Below are 16,320 nucleotides of genomic sequence, written 5' to 3'. Positions count from 1 at the left end.
AATTTGCTTCACTCAAAAGAATGTTTTTGAATTTCTTAATGGAGCTTGAATGTGTTGATTCTTTTAAAACCTGTGTTGAAAGCATAAGGAATAAATGTATCTCATTGATAAGTCAAAATATCTTCCTGAAGTAGAAGAAAGTAAAGCCAAGTTTGGTAGTAGTCAAGAGATTAATTTGTGCTCAGTCTGTTGTCAAGAAGATTCTTTGTTTTCACTAGAAATAATGTATTCATTCAAAAATCCTTTATGATAGAATGTCCTAGAGTCTTATATCTGGTGCTGTTTGGTAAAAATGAGTTAAGTACCTAGTTTTTATTATATTACCATAGTGTACATTAGTGAATCTCTACCCCGACTACAACTTAGAATCACTTAGGGGAGCTTTAAAACATGCTGATGCCTTGGACATACCTCCTAGATATTCTGATTCAATTCAGTCTCAGATGGGACCTGTGCACAGGCATTACAAGCTTCCCAGGTGATTCTAATGTGCAGCAGGTTTAAGAAATACTCCTTTAAAACTTTAGTGCTTAGGCAACCTTAATGCAGTGGTCATGATTAGTAATATGACACCTTCAGCCACAGTTGCTAAATTTTAAGGACTAGTTTAAACCCACAAAACAGGAAATCTGCTACACCCCCTTACCTTGAGATTCCATTTTAGATCAGTGGTAGGAAAGAGTGGGCCCTATAGAGCTTCCATCAAACTACAGTCATTTGGTGTTAGCAGGTGCTGGCATCCTTAGAATTGGAGTTTTCTCAGGAGTCATGAGGGTACAAATGACAGTTCTTTTTGGTACCTTTTTAGTGTCTAGGTGTACTCGATACATGATAAGTGTTTATGGTATTGGTTATTGTCTGGGTTAGAAAAGTTATATTATTTTTAGAGATTAAACATTTTATTTCTGTATTTACCTCAAGCATTATTAATCTCTCTTAAAAGTCTTAATTGTAAAAATTGGGTTTTTGTCACCTGATTTAGGGCCCCTGGGATACAAGTGATATTACTTCCTTTTTACAAATATAGAAACTAAGGGTCAGCCAAATTTTAAGTAATTTTCTAAAGAACACAGGCTGGTTTAGCTTATGACTTGAATTCTGGTTTCCACTCTATCAGTTGTTACTGGTTGGTATATAAATGAAATTCGGCAGGCATAGGTATTATTTGTGTAAGATTATAATATTTTGTCAAGGATATACATGCCTTTTTAAACTTAACTATAAGATTGTTTCCCACCAGGAACTTTTAATTATGAAACCAGGTAAACTAGATAGAAATATCTTGTCTTAGATTGAATAAGTAGATAATATTTACAATATTATACATTATGTATTCTCACAGGGAGTTTACATACTTCTTTAATATATACAGTCAGGATATTTGTATCAGCTTTTTAAAAAAATTTTTCTATAGTGAATATCTGATTCTCTGAAATCCTTAATTAAATTATTTAGTAATTTAAATATTGTCATGTACGCTTTCATAATTTTAGTCAGACAACTAAAATTGTTAATGATTTTTTATTTTGGGGGTGTTTTTACTTTTTTCAGTGGGATGAAATAAAAGTCTTAAAATTTCCTATTTAAAGCCACAAAATTTGGTCTTCTGCCAGTGTTCTGCAGCACAGGTGACTTGTTTGCTGCAAGCATTAGGGAATGACTTACCCATTAGCTGGGACTTACAAGAGGACAGTGCCATCTTGTAAGGAACCTCAGCATTCTTTTTTATAGAAATCTTGTATTTTCTTGGTGTTAAAGGAATTTGCTTACTTGGCCATTCTAATGGTAGAGAAGGGGTCTTGGTGTTTGTTTTTGTTTTTTTTTCCTCATCAAAAAGAGCTTTCTTAACTCAAATGAAAATAGAAAGGTGTTTTTCTACAATTAGCAGCTTCCAGCAGGGGGCAGCATAATGATAAGATGATCATAGGCATGTCTTTGCCTCTGGCTTTCTGTCTCAGCAGAAAGGATGGTTTTCTCCAGTTGATTCCTAGTGCATTGCTGCTGTCAGCTCTCTGATGTCTCTGACTCAACTTTTCTGTGTTTCACAGTTCTAATTTCTACAAACACCAATCTTAGAGTATTCTCCTTAATCTCCCTTGGTCATGTAACTCTTAAAGATGTTGAGAAATTTTATAATAGAAGCTAGTGGAAACAAGATATTTGAAGTACAGAATTTTGTCTGCCAAAGAATTTTAATGATTGGAATTCATGAAATATGAAATCTTACTTAAAAATATATCTATGTGTGCTAATATGTAGATTATAAAAGCAAATATGTAAATATTTCAAATATACTTATATTGGTTAATGTAAGTATACAGTTTTTAATCCTGAAATGTTATAATTCCAGTAAATGCTAAATGCTGTCTCTCTCTCTCTCTCTCTCTTTAAGGTACCAGTATTTTTTGCAAATTAAACAAGACATTCTTACTGGAAGGTGGGCTATTTTAAGTTTTTAGTAATGGGCTTTAAAAGTACTTTCAGTTCTGTATTATTTAAGTAATTCATGATCATCGCAAACAAATTATTGAAAATGGTTGCATGTAGCATCAGTTTTTTTCATCAGATAAGATCATTACTTAACAATTAAAAAGTAAGTCACATGGAATAGTATAATATAAATTACAGTGCTTTTGAAATTATTGTGTTTAACCATGGGGTATGTGTTTTCTATTTTGTTTTATTAGATTGCCCTGTCCTTATAATACTGCTGCCCTTTTGGCTTCATTTGCTGTTCAGTGTAAGTGTCAGCCCACTTTTGGGTCATGGAGTATGTGATTGCATGGTCTGTGTTGATAGTACATTACCTTTAATGTATGAGTTCTTTAGACATACATTATTATACAGAAAAAGTGATTGCAAAGAAAATGTAATGAAATATCCAACTAGTTAGCAATGAGTTTGTTTCCTAAAAAGTTTTTCTGAAGTTGTTTGAGACCTAGAAATGTTAAGTGTAGTGTCATAATTTGCTTACATGGTAGCTAGCAGTAAAAACAAATACTTTACTTCCAGAAATATAATGGAATTCATGACATTTCTTATTTAGCTATCAGAATTACAAAATGTGTTTATTAAATTGTGAATATTTTCCTTCCATATAATAGCTGAACTTGGAGACTACAATCAGTCAGAGAACTTGCCAGGCTACCTCTCAGATTATTCTTTCATTCCTAATCAACCTCAAGATTTTGAAAAAGAAATTGCAAAATTACATCAGCAACATACGTAAGAATTTATTTACTTTTACACTTATTTCATAAACTTCTTAATGGCATGTTTTCTAGAGAAATGTTTTAAATTATTTCTAATGTGAGTGTTGTGTTTATTTAATATAGAACAGTTACTGTTATGTAAAATAGTGTGATTGATGTAAGGAAATGTGGGTTATCTATACTAAAAAATCATTACTAATTTCATAGACTACGTAAGGTTTTTTTTTCATTTCTACTAAGAACCATAAAACTATAGGTAAACAGAAGTTTACTATTATATAAAGTTGACAGTTCTTTAAGAAGGAATTTTAGAATATTAATGGTATCTTCACAGATCAACTGTTACAGATCAATCTACTCAGCAATTCTTTCTTAGTTTTTAGCTATGTGAAAGGAATCATTTGTTTTGCAGTGAACCAAAAGGAAAAAAGGAACTTTATGTAATACTAAAATAATGTTTTTAAAAGTCCTTTTTTAAAAAAGTAGCACTTTTTCATTCATAACAGTATTCAACTTTGATATTTTGTGAGTGTTAATTTTCTGTGACATAATTTGTTTCAAGAAGAGATACATTGCTTTGAATAGAAAATAATATTGTTTATTGGTTCAGAGTTTGCTTTTGCTTTAACATGCAATTCAGAATACTCACGGAGAAACTAAGGCAGTGCTACGTATTGGCTAAGAGTTTGAACTAGAGAGCCAGACTGCCTGGTCTGGAATTCTGGATGCGACAACTTTTGGGGTGCCCAAATGGCTCAGTCAGTTAAGCATCCAGACTCAGTTTTGGCTCAGGTCGTTATCGCACAGTTCCTTAGGTCAAGCCCGTTATCGGGCTCTGCGCTAACAGCATGGAGCTTCTTTGGGATTCTCTCTCCCTCTCTCTCTTCCTCTGTCTCTTCCTCTCTCTGTCTCTCACAATAAATAAAATAAACTTAAAAAAAAAAAAGACAACTTAATGATCAATAATCTTGACCAAATTGCTTTATATCTCTGCTTCTCTGCTTCTATGTAAATTGGAGATAATAAAAGTGTCTACCTCTGGAGTTAATGTAAGGCTTACATTAGTTCATATATACAAAGTACTCAGAATAGTGCCTAGTACATAGTAAACACTGAAGAAATATTGGCTCTTAATTTAAGGGAACTTCCTTTCATTTGGTTATGGCCCATGTACCTAACACAGGTTTACAAACTGGCGTACTGCCTATTTTTGTATGGCCCACGGGCTAAGAGTGATCTGTACGTTTTAAACGGTTGAGAAAAACATAAAAAGAAAAATAACATTTTGTAGCATGTAAAATTTTCAGAAATCCCAATTCAGTATCCATAAATGAACATTTACTGGAACACAGATTCCCTTATGCGTTTTCATGTCTGTGGCCGCTTTCATGTAACAGCAGAGTTGAGTGGTTGCAGCAGAGACCACGTGATCTAAAAGCCTAAAGTATTTACTATCTCTTTTCAATAAAAGTTTGCTGACCTCTGATCTAAAATAAGACTAATAAAATGAGAATTTTAATAAACTGGCCTAATGAGATGAAGGGGCTATTTTGGTCTAACAGTAAGTGCCATTTGTAGTAAAAGTTCTACACATAGCATATCCGGTCAAGGATTTGAAGATAAACCAGATTTTTTAAAAATTTGCCAATAAAGTCTCTTCTGTAAGGAAAAAGCTTGTACATTTGACAAGATATTGATTATGTATTTGTATTTGGTTTAGAGAAATGATTCCTCAGATCTTTAAACAAGAAAAATAGAATCATCCAGTTTGAGAAGTGGGGATTGGGGTGGGGAGATAGAGTATTTGTTTAACTTAATTGAATTTTATAGAAAATTGAGGTATATGTGCTTTTTTTAGGAATCTCATTTTTATGATCATGCATTGGTAGGCTGTTGGCTTCCTTTTCTGGTATCATTAGTGAGTGAAAGATTGATATTTTTTGCCTTTGTAGTTTGCTGCTTTTGCTCTGCTATAGTCAGATAATATCAGATAACTAAGATTTTTAGAAATATATATAATGCAGGAGTAAATCTACTTCTAATGGCTTTGCCGAGTGTTCATAAGAACACTGCGTTGCTGTGTTCATAAGAATCACCTGGGACATTGCTTAAATATAAATAGTTTAGGACCTTACCATTTTATATCCAATTGTATACAATTGTATTTCTGAAACTGATGAGACCAGTTTTTTTCCCCGTTTGTCATGGAATGAAACTTCTGAAAAAATAATAAAATTAAATTACTAGAAAAGTAAAATGGAGAAACAGAGACATAAAAATGACAAGACCTTAGATTCCACATACATGTAATTGCTCTGTCAAAGTGCTATAAAATATAAAAGACTGACACTGTCAGTTTCTGTACTTGTTATGAATCACCACCTGTCTGTACACCATATCTGAGAAGCACTGCTCGGGAGATTGTCTCAAAACTTCCATGTTTTAGAAGCAACTATGGATTAAACACAGATACAGTATATGGACCAAATTTTGAAAATCACTTCTTTCACATTTTGTCAGGGAATAAATGACTTTGTCAGACATAAGAACACCGAGGAACTTTTAAAACCTGTGTTTTTGTTTTGTTTTGTTTTCAATACAGCTGCCACACAGTTATTTTAGTTTCAGGTATTGACTGTAGTAATTTGATAAGCCTATTCCTTATGCTACACTCAAAAATGTAGCTACCATCTGTCATCATACACTAATACAATACCATTGACTGTATTCTCTATGCTGTACCAGCTCATTCTGTCATTGGAAGCCTGTATATCCTATTCTCCTTCACCCATTTTGCCCACCCCCCCACAGCCCTCCCCTCTGGCATCCATGAGTTTGTTTTCTATATTTATGTGTCTGTTTCTGCTTTTGTTTATTCATTTTTTAGATACCACATGTAAGTGAAATTATTCTTTCTTAGTGTGACTTATTTCACTTAGCATAATATCTTCTAGATCTATCCATTTTGTCACAGATGGTAAGATCTTATTCTTTTTTATGGCTGAATAATGCGCCATTGTATATGTACACACCACATCTTTATCCATTCATCTATTAATGGACACTGGCATGGTTCCATATCTTGGCTCTTGTAATTAATGCTGCAGTAAACATAGGGGGCCATATATCTTTTTAAATTAGTGTTTTCATTTTTGGGGGATGAATACCCAGTAGTGGAATTACTGGATCATATGGTACTTTTTATTTAATTACTTATTCATTCTCTCATTCATTTCTCACATGGTATTTTTATTCTTTTTAAATTTTAGTTAGCATACAGTACAATATTGGTTTCAGGAGTAGAATTCATTGATTCATCACTTAGATACAACACTCAGTGCTCATCATAACAGGTGCCCTCCTTGATACCCATCACCCCTCTAGCCCATCCCCCACCCACCTCCCCTCTATCAACCCTCAGTTTGTTCCCTATTAAGTGTCTCTTATGGTTTGTTTCTTTCTCTCTCTCTCTCTCTCTCTCTCTCTCTTCACCCCTTCCCATACATTATCTGCTTTGTTTTTTTAATTCCACATATAAGTGAAATCATTTGGTATTTGTTTTTTTCTGACTGACTTATTTTGCTTAGCATGGCTAGCTCCAATCCATGTCGTTGTAAATGGAAAATGTTCACTCTTTTTGATATCTGAGTAATATTCCATTATATGTATATACCACATCTTTTTCCACTCATCTATTGATGGACACTGGGGCTCTCCATAGTTCAGCTGTTGCTGCCGTAAACATTGGGGTGCAGGCATCCTTTCGAATCTGTTTTTGTTTTTGTTTTTAATTCATTGGGTAAATGCCTGGTAGTGTAATCCTGGGTCATAGGGTAGTTCTATTTGTAACTTTTTGAGGAACCTGCATACTGTTTTCCACAGTGGCTGTACCAGTTTGCATTCCCACAAACAGTGCAAGGGATTCCCCTTTCTCCACATCCTCGCCAACACCTGTTGCTTCTTGTGTTGTTAATTTTAGCCATTCTGACAGGTGTGAGGCAGTATCTCATTGTGGTTTTGATTTGTATTTCCCTGATGATGAGTGATGTTGAGCATCTTTTCATGTGTCTGTTAGCCATCTGGTGGATGTCTTCTTTGGAAAAATATCTATTGATGTCTTCTGCCCATTTCTTTAACTGGATCACTTGTTTTTGGGTGTTGAGTTTGATAAGTTCTTTATAGATTTTGGATACTAACCCTTTTTCAAATATGTCATTTGCAAACATCTTTTCCCATTCTGTTGGTTCCCTTTTAGTTTTGTTGATTGTTTCCTTTGCTGTGCAGAAGATTTTTATCTTGATGAAGCCCCAATACTTCATTTTTGCTTTTTCCTTTGCCTCTAGCAATGTGTTTTAATAAGAAGTTGCTATGGCTGAGGTCAAAGAGGTTGCTGCCCCCTTTGCTCCTACAAGATTTAGATGGTTTCCTGTCACACATTTAGGTGTTTCATCCATTTTGAATTTATTTTTGTGTATGGTGTAAGAAAGTGGTCCAGGTTCATTGTTCTGCATGTTGCTGTTCTGTTTTCCCAATACTATTTGTTGAAGATTGGATATTCTTTCCTAGTTTGTTGAAGATTAGTTGGCAGTATAGTTGTGGGTCGATATCTGGGTCTTCTGTTCCATTGATCTATGTGTCTGTCTGTGTGCCAGTACCTTAACTGTCTTGATGACTATAGCTTAGTAATATAGCTTGAAGTCCAGAATCATGATACCTCCAGCTTTGCTTTTCTTTTTCAGGATTACTTTGACTATTTACGGTCTTTCGTGGTTCCATACAAATTTTGGGATTATTTGTTCTAGCTCTGTGAAAAATGCTGGTGGTATTTTGGTAGGGATTGCATTAAATGTGTAGATTGCTTTGGTTAGTATAGACATTTGAACAGTGTTCTTCCAGTCCATCAGCATGGAATGGTTTTCCATTTCTTTGTGTCCTTTTCTATTTCTTTCATAAGTGTTCTATAGTTTTCAGAGTAGAGATCTTTTACCAATTTGGTTACATTTATTCCTAGGTATCTTACACTTTTTGTTACAATTGTAAATAGGATCAATTCCTTGATTTCCTTTTCTACTGCTTCATTATTGATGTATAGAAATGGCAACCAGTTTCTCTATGTTGATTTTATATCCTGCAACTTTGCTGAATTCATGTATTAGTTCTGGTAGTTTTTTTGGTGTCTTTTCAGGTTTTCTACATAGAGTATCATGTTGTTTGCAAATAGTGAAATTTTGACTTTTTCCTTGCCAATTTGGATGCCTTTTATTTCTTTTTGTTGTCTGATTGCTGAGGCCCAGACTTCCAGTAGCATGTTAAATAGTAATGGTGAGAGTGGACATCCTGTTTTGTTTCTGACCATAGAGGAAAAGCTCTGTTTTTCCCCCATTGAGGATGATATTAGCTGTGGGTCTTTCATACATGGCCTTTATGATGTTGAGGTATGTTCCATCTGTATCTATTTTGTTGACGATTTTTATCAAAAATGAATGCTGTATTTTGTCAAATGGTTTTTCTGCATCTATTGAGAAGATAATGTGGTTCTTATTCTTTCTTTTTTAATGTGATGTATCATGTTGATTGATATGTGAATATTGAACCACCCCTATAGCCCAGGCATAAATCCCCCTTGATTGTGGTGAATAAGTCTTTTAAGGTACTGTGGGATTTGATTTGTTAGTTTCTTTTTGAGAATTTTTGCATTCATGTTCATCAGGGATATTGGCCTGTAATTCTCCTTTTCAGTTGGATCTTTGTCCGGTTTTAGAATCAAGGTAATGTTGGCCTCATCGAATGAGTTTGGAAATTTTCTTTCCATTTCTATGTTTTTGGGAAAATTTGAGAAAACTGGGTATTAACTCTTCTTCAGATATCTGTTAAAATTCCCCTGGGAAGCCACCTGGCCCTGGACTTTTGTTTGTTGGGAGAATTCTGATTACTGATCCAAGTTCTTTGCTGCTTATGGGTGTGTTCATATTTTCTATTTCTTCCTGACTCAGTTTTGGTAGTTTGAATGTTTCTAGGAATTTGTTCATTTCTTCCAGATTTCCCAGTTTGTTGGCACATACTTTTTTTTTTTTAATGTGTGTTTATTTATTTTGAGAGATAGAAAGCAAATGGGAGAGGGGCAGAGAGAGGGCACTTGAGAGAATCCCAAACATGCTGCATGCTCACCATGGAACAGGATGCCAGGCTTGATTTCACGATTGTGAGTGAGATCATGACCTGAGCTGAAATCAAGAGTTGGATGCTTAACCAACTGAGCCACCCAGGCTCTCTAGCATATCATTTTGCATGATATTCTCTTATAATTGTTTGTATTTCTGGGGCGTTAGTCGTGATCTCTTTCATGATTTTATTTATTTGAGTCCTTTTCTTTCTGATAAGTCTAGCTAGGTGTTTATCAATTTTAGTAATTCTTTCAAAGAATCAGCTCTTAGTTTCTTTGATTTGTTATACTGGTTTTTTTTTGTTGTTGTTTGTTTGTGTGTCATTTATTTCTGCTCTCATCTTTATTATTTCTTTTCTGCTGGGTTTAGGCTTTATTTGCTGTTTCTTTCCTAGTTCTTTTAGGTGTAAGGTTAGGTTGTATATTTGAGAATTTTCTTGCTTCTTGAGGTAGATTTGTATTGCAATCTCTGCTACATCCCAAAGGTTTTGGACTGTCAAGTTTTCATTTTCATTTGCTTCCACGTAGTTTTTTTTTTTCTTCTTCTTTAATTTCCTGGTTAACCCATTCATTCTTTTTTTTATTAAATTTTTTAAAAAATTTATTTATTCTTGAGAGAGAGAGACAGAGCATGAGTCAGGGAGGGTCAGAGAGAGAGAAGGACACAGAAGCCGAAGCAGGCTCCAGGTTCTGAGCTGTCAGCACAGAGCCTGATGTGGGGCTTGAACCCACAAGCCAACCACAAGATCATGAGTTGAGCTGAAGTTGGATGCCCAACTCACTGAGCCACCCAGGTGCCCCAGCCCATTCATTCTTTAGTGAGAACTTCTTTAAACTTCATGTATTTGTGTTCTTTCCCAATTTTTTCCTGTGGTTGACTTCCAGTTTCATAGCATTGTATTTCAAAATGTGCATGGTATGATCTCAGTCTCTCTGTACTTGTTGAGGGCTGATTTGTGACCCAGTACATAATCTATTCTGGAGAATGTTCCATATACACTTGAAAAAAAATGTTTATTCTGCTTTAGGATGAAATGTTCTGAATATATCTGTTAAGTCCATCTGGTCCAGTGTGTCATTTAAAGACATTGTTTTATTGTTGATTTTCTGCTTAGATGATCTGTCCATTGTTGTAAGTGGGGTATTGAAGGCCCATACTATTATTGTATTATTATCAGTGAGTTTCTTTATGTTTGTGATTAATTGATTTACATATTTGGGGGCTCTCAAGTTGGGGGCATAAATTTTTACAATTGTTCTTCTTGATGGAGAGACCCCTTCATTATGATGTAATGCCCTTCTTCATCTCTTGTTACAGTCTTCAGTTTAAAATCTCATTTGTCACAGGGTGCCTGGGTGGCTCAGTTGGTTAAGTGTCCGAGTCTTGATTTTGACTCAGGTCATGATCTCCCAGTCATGGCATCAAGCCCCACATTGGGATCTGTGCTTGGCGTGAAACCTGCATAAGATTCTCTTTCTCTCCCTCTGCTTCTGTCCCCTGCTCATGCGCACACGTGCGTGCACTCTCTCTCTCTCTCAAAATAATAAAATATATATTATAACTAATATATATTATATTAGACATGATATATAATTATAAAATATATTATATTAAGTATACTTTTGTTATATATACTTAGATTAAAATTAATATAATTAAAATTATATTAAAAATAATATATTATAATATAAGTATGGCTACCCTGGCTTTCTTTTGACGTCCATTAGTATGATTGATGGTTCTCCATCCCCTCACTTTTCGATCTGCAGGTGTCTTAGCTCTAAAATGTGTCTCTTATAGGCGGCATATAGATGGATATTGTTTTTCATCCATTCTGATACCCTATGTTGATAGATTGGGACATTTAGTCCATTTACATTCAGAGTGATTATTGATAGATATTGATAGATTTGGTGCCATTGTGTTACTTGTAAAGTTAGTGTTTCTGGTGATGTTGACGTTCTCTGTTTCTTTCTAGACTTTGTTGCTTTTGGTGTTTTTTTCCCCTACTCAAAGAGACCCCTTTAATGTGGTATTTATATTTTTAATTTTTTGAGGAATCGCCGTACTGTTTACCGTAATGGCTGCATCAGTTTACATTCTCACCAACAGTGCACAAGGGTTCCTTTTCTCCACATCCCCTAGTGCATTCTTGTATTTCTGGAATATGAAATATTCTACAAAATAATGATTTGTGTTAATGAAAATTTACTTTCCAGATAAGTTAGATATTACTGTATACAACTAAGAGGAGTAGTCATGCATGATGTGTTATAAAAGATTTAACTAGAATGCTGATATTTTTCTAGATAAATAGGTTTTTTTTTTCCAGTTTGGCCATATTTGTGATTGGTATAATTTTTACTACACTGTCTTTACAGAGGCTTATCTCCTGCAGAAGCAGAATTTAATTATCTGAACACAGCACGTACCTTAGAACTCTATGGAGTTGAATTCCACTATGCAAGGGTAAGTGAAGAGAACTAATGTGATGTTGTTGAGTTAGGCTTCATTTACTCTATATCAGAGTTTTTATTTAATGCCTAGTAGGATTAGGCAACCAATGGAGTAACTAGTGAGTGCTGACAACATAGTTGCACTGAAAATTTCCTCTGAGTATAAGTATTTTCAGAATCCCTTAAGATTTAATACCTGAGGAGAAGAATGGTTGAAGTGGATATTTTGTGTTATTTTTAGGTTTTTATGTTATGAAGATAATTTTTGTAAAGATAATTTTGCAGACCATAAGAGATAGTACCTTTAGGCTTTTTATTTTCCAAAATAAAAGCAGGAAAAGTAGGGATTTTTGCATTCATATTCAGTGTTATAAAGATACTTTCACCTCACCGAGGCTTGTGTTACTTCACTTGTTTCCTCATTTAGTGGCATCATTATAAATTTTTATTTATAAAGCACAAAATGAAGTATGTTAACATATTTTGGTTGTCTTTCTCCCCTGTGACAAATCCCTTTATTAATAAAAGATGGAATTTACAGTCTTTGGCTTCTTCTGTACATCAGTCTGTAACAACTTTTTAATGGTGTCAAACTTTTCTGCTTCCAGAACCCTGCTGTAAGCATGTTTGTGAGTTGCTGTCCTTAATTAGTATGTCTCTATCTAAATTCTTTCTCATGATTTTATCATGAAGTTATGTTCCTTTAGAAGTACTTGGAGTACAGCTTTTCTACATAACAAATGAAAAGTGGAATTATAGGTAATCATTGTTTGAGTTGGTGATAGGTTTTATATTCTCTTGAGATAAATTAGCAATCCGAATAAGGAGAGCAGTCTGAAAGAGAGTTACGTTTTCCTTAGATAATTATTTTGAATTGATTTTATAATATACACCCTCGAAGTTCTGTTCCATGTAATGGTTTTATTGTTCAGGGCCTCACCTGGCTATGTTCTTCTGGAAGAGGAGTGTTCTTGTATTTCACAAAGCTTATGTCAGTCTCTCCTTTAAAAAAAACAAAGATTGGGGCGCCTGGGTGGCGCAGTCGGTTAAGCGTCCGACTTCAGCCAGGTCACGATCTCGCGGTCCGTGAGTTCGAGCCCCGCGTCAGGCTCTGGGCTGATGGCTCGGAGCCTGGAGCCTGTTTCCGATTCTGTGTCTCCCTCTCTCTCTGCCCCTCCCCCATTCATGCTCTGTCTCTCTGTCCCAAAAATAAATAAACGTTGAAAAAAAAATTTTTTTTAAACAAAAAAAAAACCAAAGATTTGCTTTCCTCACATGACTAGATCTGCTAGTTCTGAGTGTTTGTAACTTGGAAATCTATTTGATTCCATTTAAAATGCGTAAGTAAGGCTCTCTTGAACTTTTTGTTTTCTTTAAAGTGTTTCCCTCCCCCCCCCCATCGCCCCCCCCTCCGCCCATCTCTGTTTATGGGTTATTTTTTAACCTGATTCTCCAAAATGTAACATAGTTGTCAATATTTGTGCAGCTAGATTTTGGTTTTTATCATAAGGTTTAAAACTAATGGAACTTCCTTCACATATGTAAACTAAACTATGGTTAACAATAAAAAGATCACTAAATTCCGTCATGTTAGTCCTTAGCAGTTTTCTAAAGGTAGTGTACCCTGATGCCTGCTATCACTGACTGCTGTCGATGAAATACAAAGGATATGAGACTTTCTTTTTTTAATTTAAGTGACATGCTGGATCTCATGCATAACTAACCATATTGGTATTTATTGATTTGATTAAGTAGGAGTTCTGTTGTTATTTAAATTATTAGATTGTAAAACTCTAAGAAAGCCATAAATGTAGAGTGCCAGATTAAATTAAATTTTAAGTGGTCAGAGTTATTTAGAAACCTAATTTGTACTGACAGAAAACGCCAGGAAAGGGTGTTTTGGTTGTGTGTGGATACTGAGAACTTAAGAAAATGTGCAGATGTCCAGTGAACGTGGAGGGGAATTTTACAGCATCCTGAATAAAAATGACAAAAAAATAGAGGAGAGAGGATACATAAAGGGAATACCTAATTGAATATCACAAGCAAAGGTGTTTGAAATAATATTTTATTTTGAAAAAAAGAGGTAAGATGTTTTCTGCCTTTGAAATGTAGATTGAAAAAATCAGAGAGTAGAACAAGTTATTTATAGCAATCTGTAAAGCACAAATAAGTTAGAGTACTCATTGTTGTGGGTCTTTTAGGTGCCTTACACAGTGTTGGTGCTAAGGAGTACTTAGCAAAACATCAGTTATCTCATGGAGTTCACAGGATGGTGGGGAAGAAAGAAATGGGTCATGCGTTGACAAAAATGTGAAGATAAGAAGGGGAAAGTGGAGAATGATATGGGACTATATGATCAAACATCTAATCCAGCCTGGGAGCAAAGGTTAGGGAAGGTTTATTATAAGAAGTAATTTACCGAAAAAAAATTTTTTTTCGGTAAATTACCGAAGCCAGAAGAATGAATAAGAATTAACCAAGAGAGTGGTTTTCACTGTAGACCATCGCCATGAGTAAAGACCTGAAATCAAGAGAACATGACATGCTTAAGAAAATAAGAACATTTTATGTGTCCAGGAGATTATATGAGTAAGGGAAAAGGGAACTGTAGAAAATTAAAGAATGACTGAGAACCTCAAGATAGAAAGAGAAAAAAAGATTCGAGGTAAGGGAGCAGGGACATAGTTTGTGTTTTAAAATAATATGGTAAATGGATTTTTTTTTTTTAGGGGTGTGTGTATGTGTTCAGTTTTAACATATGTATAGATTTACGTAACCACTACCACAATCAGAATAAAGATAATCCATTATCCCATAAACTTTTGTTCATGCTGCTCCTTTGTAATCTAATTTTACACTTCCCCCTAATCCCTGGCAACTGGTTCTATTTTCTGACTCTGAATTTTTGTCTTTTCCAAAATGTCTTACAAATGGAATCCTATATTATGTAACCTTCTGAGACTGGCTTTTTACAGTAATGCATTTGAGATTTATCCAAGTTATTGTGTATTTCAATAATTCATTCCTTTTTTGTTGTTGTTTGTTTATTCACCCATGGAAGAACATCTGGATTGTTTGTGGTTGTTTTTTGTTTTTTGTTTTTTTTATTAATAGACCACTGCAGAAAAATCATTTCCAGTTTTTTTGTGTGGATTTAAGTTCTCATTTCTGTAGGGTAAAAACCCCAGAGTGAGATGGCTGGGTCATATGGTAAGTGTGTATTTAGCTTTACGAGAAACTGCCAAACTGTTTTCCAAAGTGACTGAACAACTTTGTATCCTTACTCGCAATATTGTGCAAGTTCCAGTTCACATCCTTTTTTGGCATTGTCCGTTTTGTTTTGTTTTTTTCAAGCTTTTCTAATAGATGTGTTTCATCTCAGCATGTATTTACTTTGTATCTGTCGAGCATCATATCTTCTTTGATGAATAAGCTGTTCAAATATTTTGCCCATTATTTGTTTCTTTTCTTACCCCCCCCCCCTTTTTTTTAAAAGAACTCTCTATACTAGATACACTTTTTTGATGGGTATGTGATTTGCAGATGTTTCTCCCCATTCTTTGGAGCAAAAGAAAGTGATAATTTATAATATTCCTTACTCGATCACTGATAAAAGAGATAGCTAAAATCTTTATCTTGCTGATTTTTAGACTAACAATGCAGTCAGCAAACTTGACTTAATTGATTTATGTAGAATATCGCATCTAGCAACTCCACAGTATGTATGATTTTCAAACACACAATATAATTTTTGAAAAACAAAAGGAAACTTTAAAAATCTTCTGAACATTTGGAAATCAAGAAATACACTTCTAAATAAACAGTGGATGCAAATGCAGTCATTATTTCCACCCAGCACTCTGTGCTTTATTCTCAGATTCTTACCTACAAAGAATAAGGATTAGTTACCCCCAAATTTTTGGTTAGGATCAGTTGATGAAATAATGATATGAAAGTAATCTTGAAAATACAATTTGAACATATGATATTAATTCCAAGGAACATTTGGGGAGCTAAATTTACGTTTTTGTGAAGAATTTCTGACCTCTTAAAATGTTATAAAAGCACTATCTCAGGAGTAATTGCTAGTGTAATTAAACTGTCTTAATTTGTTAAATGAATGGTTTGAGGGCTCAGCAAACACCTATTATCTTTTCTAATGAAAACTGTTCAGTGTTTATTAAACTGTGAGAATAGAATAAAAGAACATAATAGAGTTATAAGATACCTATGCCATGGGTCCTCCAGTTCAATCTCTGTTTTATAAGGATGTCAGTGTAATGTAAACTCTGTATTGCATAACCTTGTTACCTAAATGTAAAAGTAATCACAGAAAGTTTGGCTTTAGGATTTCAATTAAGTAGAGGATGCTCTAAATTAACCCTAAAACAGTTCAAGTTTTAGGCTTGTTGTCAGTATCTTATTTCCATAGGTATTTGTAATAATAATGAAGATAATTCTAATGAAAAATAACTTTTGCCCTTC

At 34.3% G+C, this 16,320-nt stretch overlaps 1 protein-coding gene across 1 annotated transcript in view; it reads left to right on the top strand.

Moving 5' to 3' along the window:
* The window catches only part of PTPN4 (protein tyrosine phosphatase non-receptor type 4), a 226,616-nt gene that overhangs the window by 108,943 nt on the left and 101,353 nt on the right, over nt 1–16,320 (top strand). The window contains 4 exon segments of the mRNA XM_043576571.1: nt 2,393–2,437; nt 2,688–2,740; nt 3,105–3,225; nt 11,758–11,845. Coding sequence (XP_043432506.1) covers nt 2,393–2,437; nt 2,688–2,740; nt 3,105–3,225; nt 11,758–11,845 — 307 coding nt within the window.

The sequence above is a fragment of the Prionailurus bengalensis genome, chromosome C1, assembly GCF_016509475.1.
Source record: "Prionailurus bengalensis isolate Pbe53 chromosome C1, Fcat_Pben_1.1_paternal_pri, whole genome shotgun sequence".
NCBI lineage: Eukaryota > Metazoa > Chordata > Mammalia > Carnivora > Felidae > Prionailurus > Prionailurus bengalensis.
Note: the sequence above shows the minus strand (reverse complement) of the source record. Positions and strands in the feature narration are given on the sequence as shown.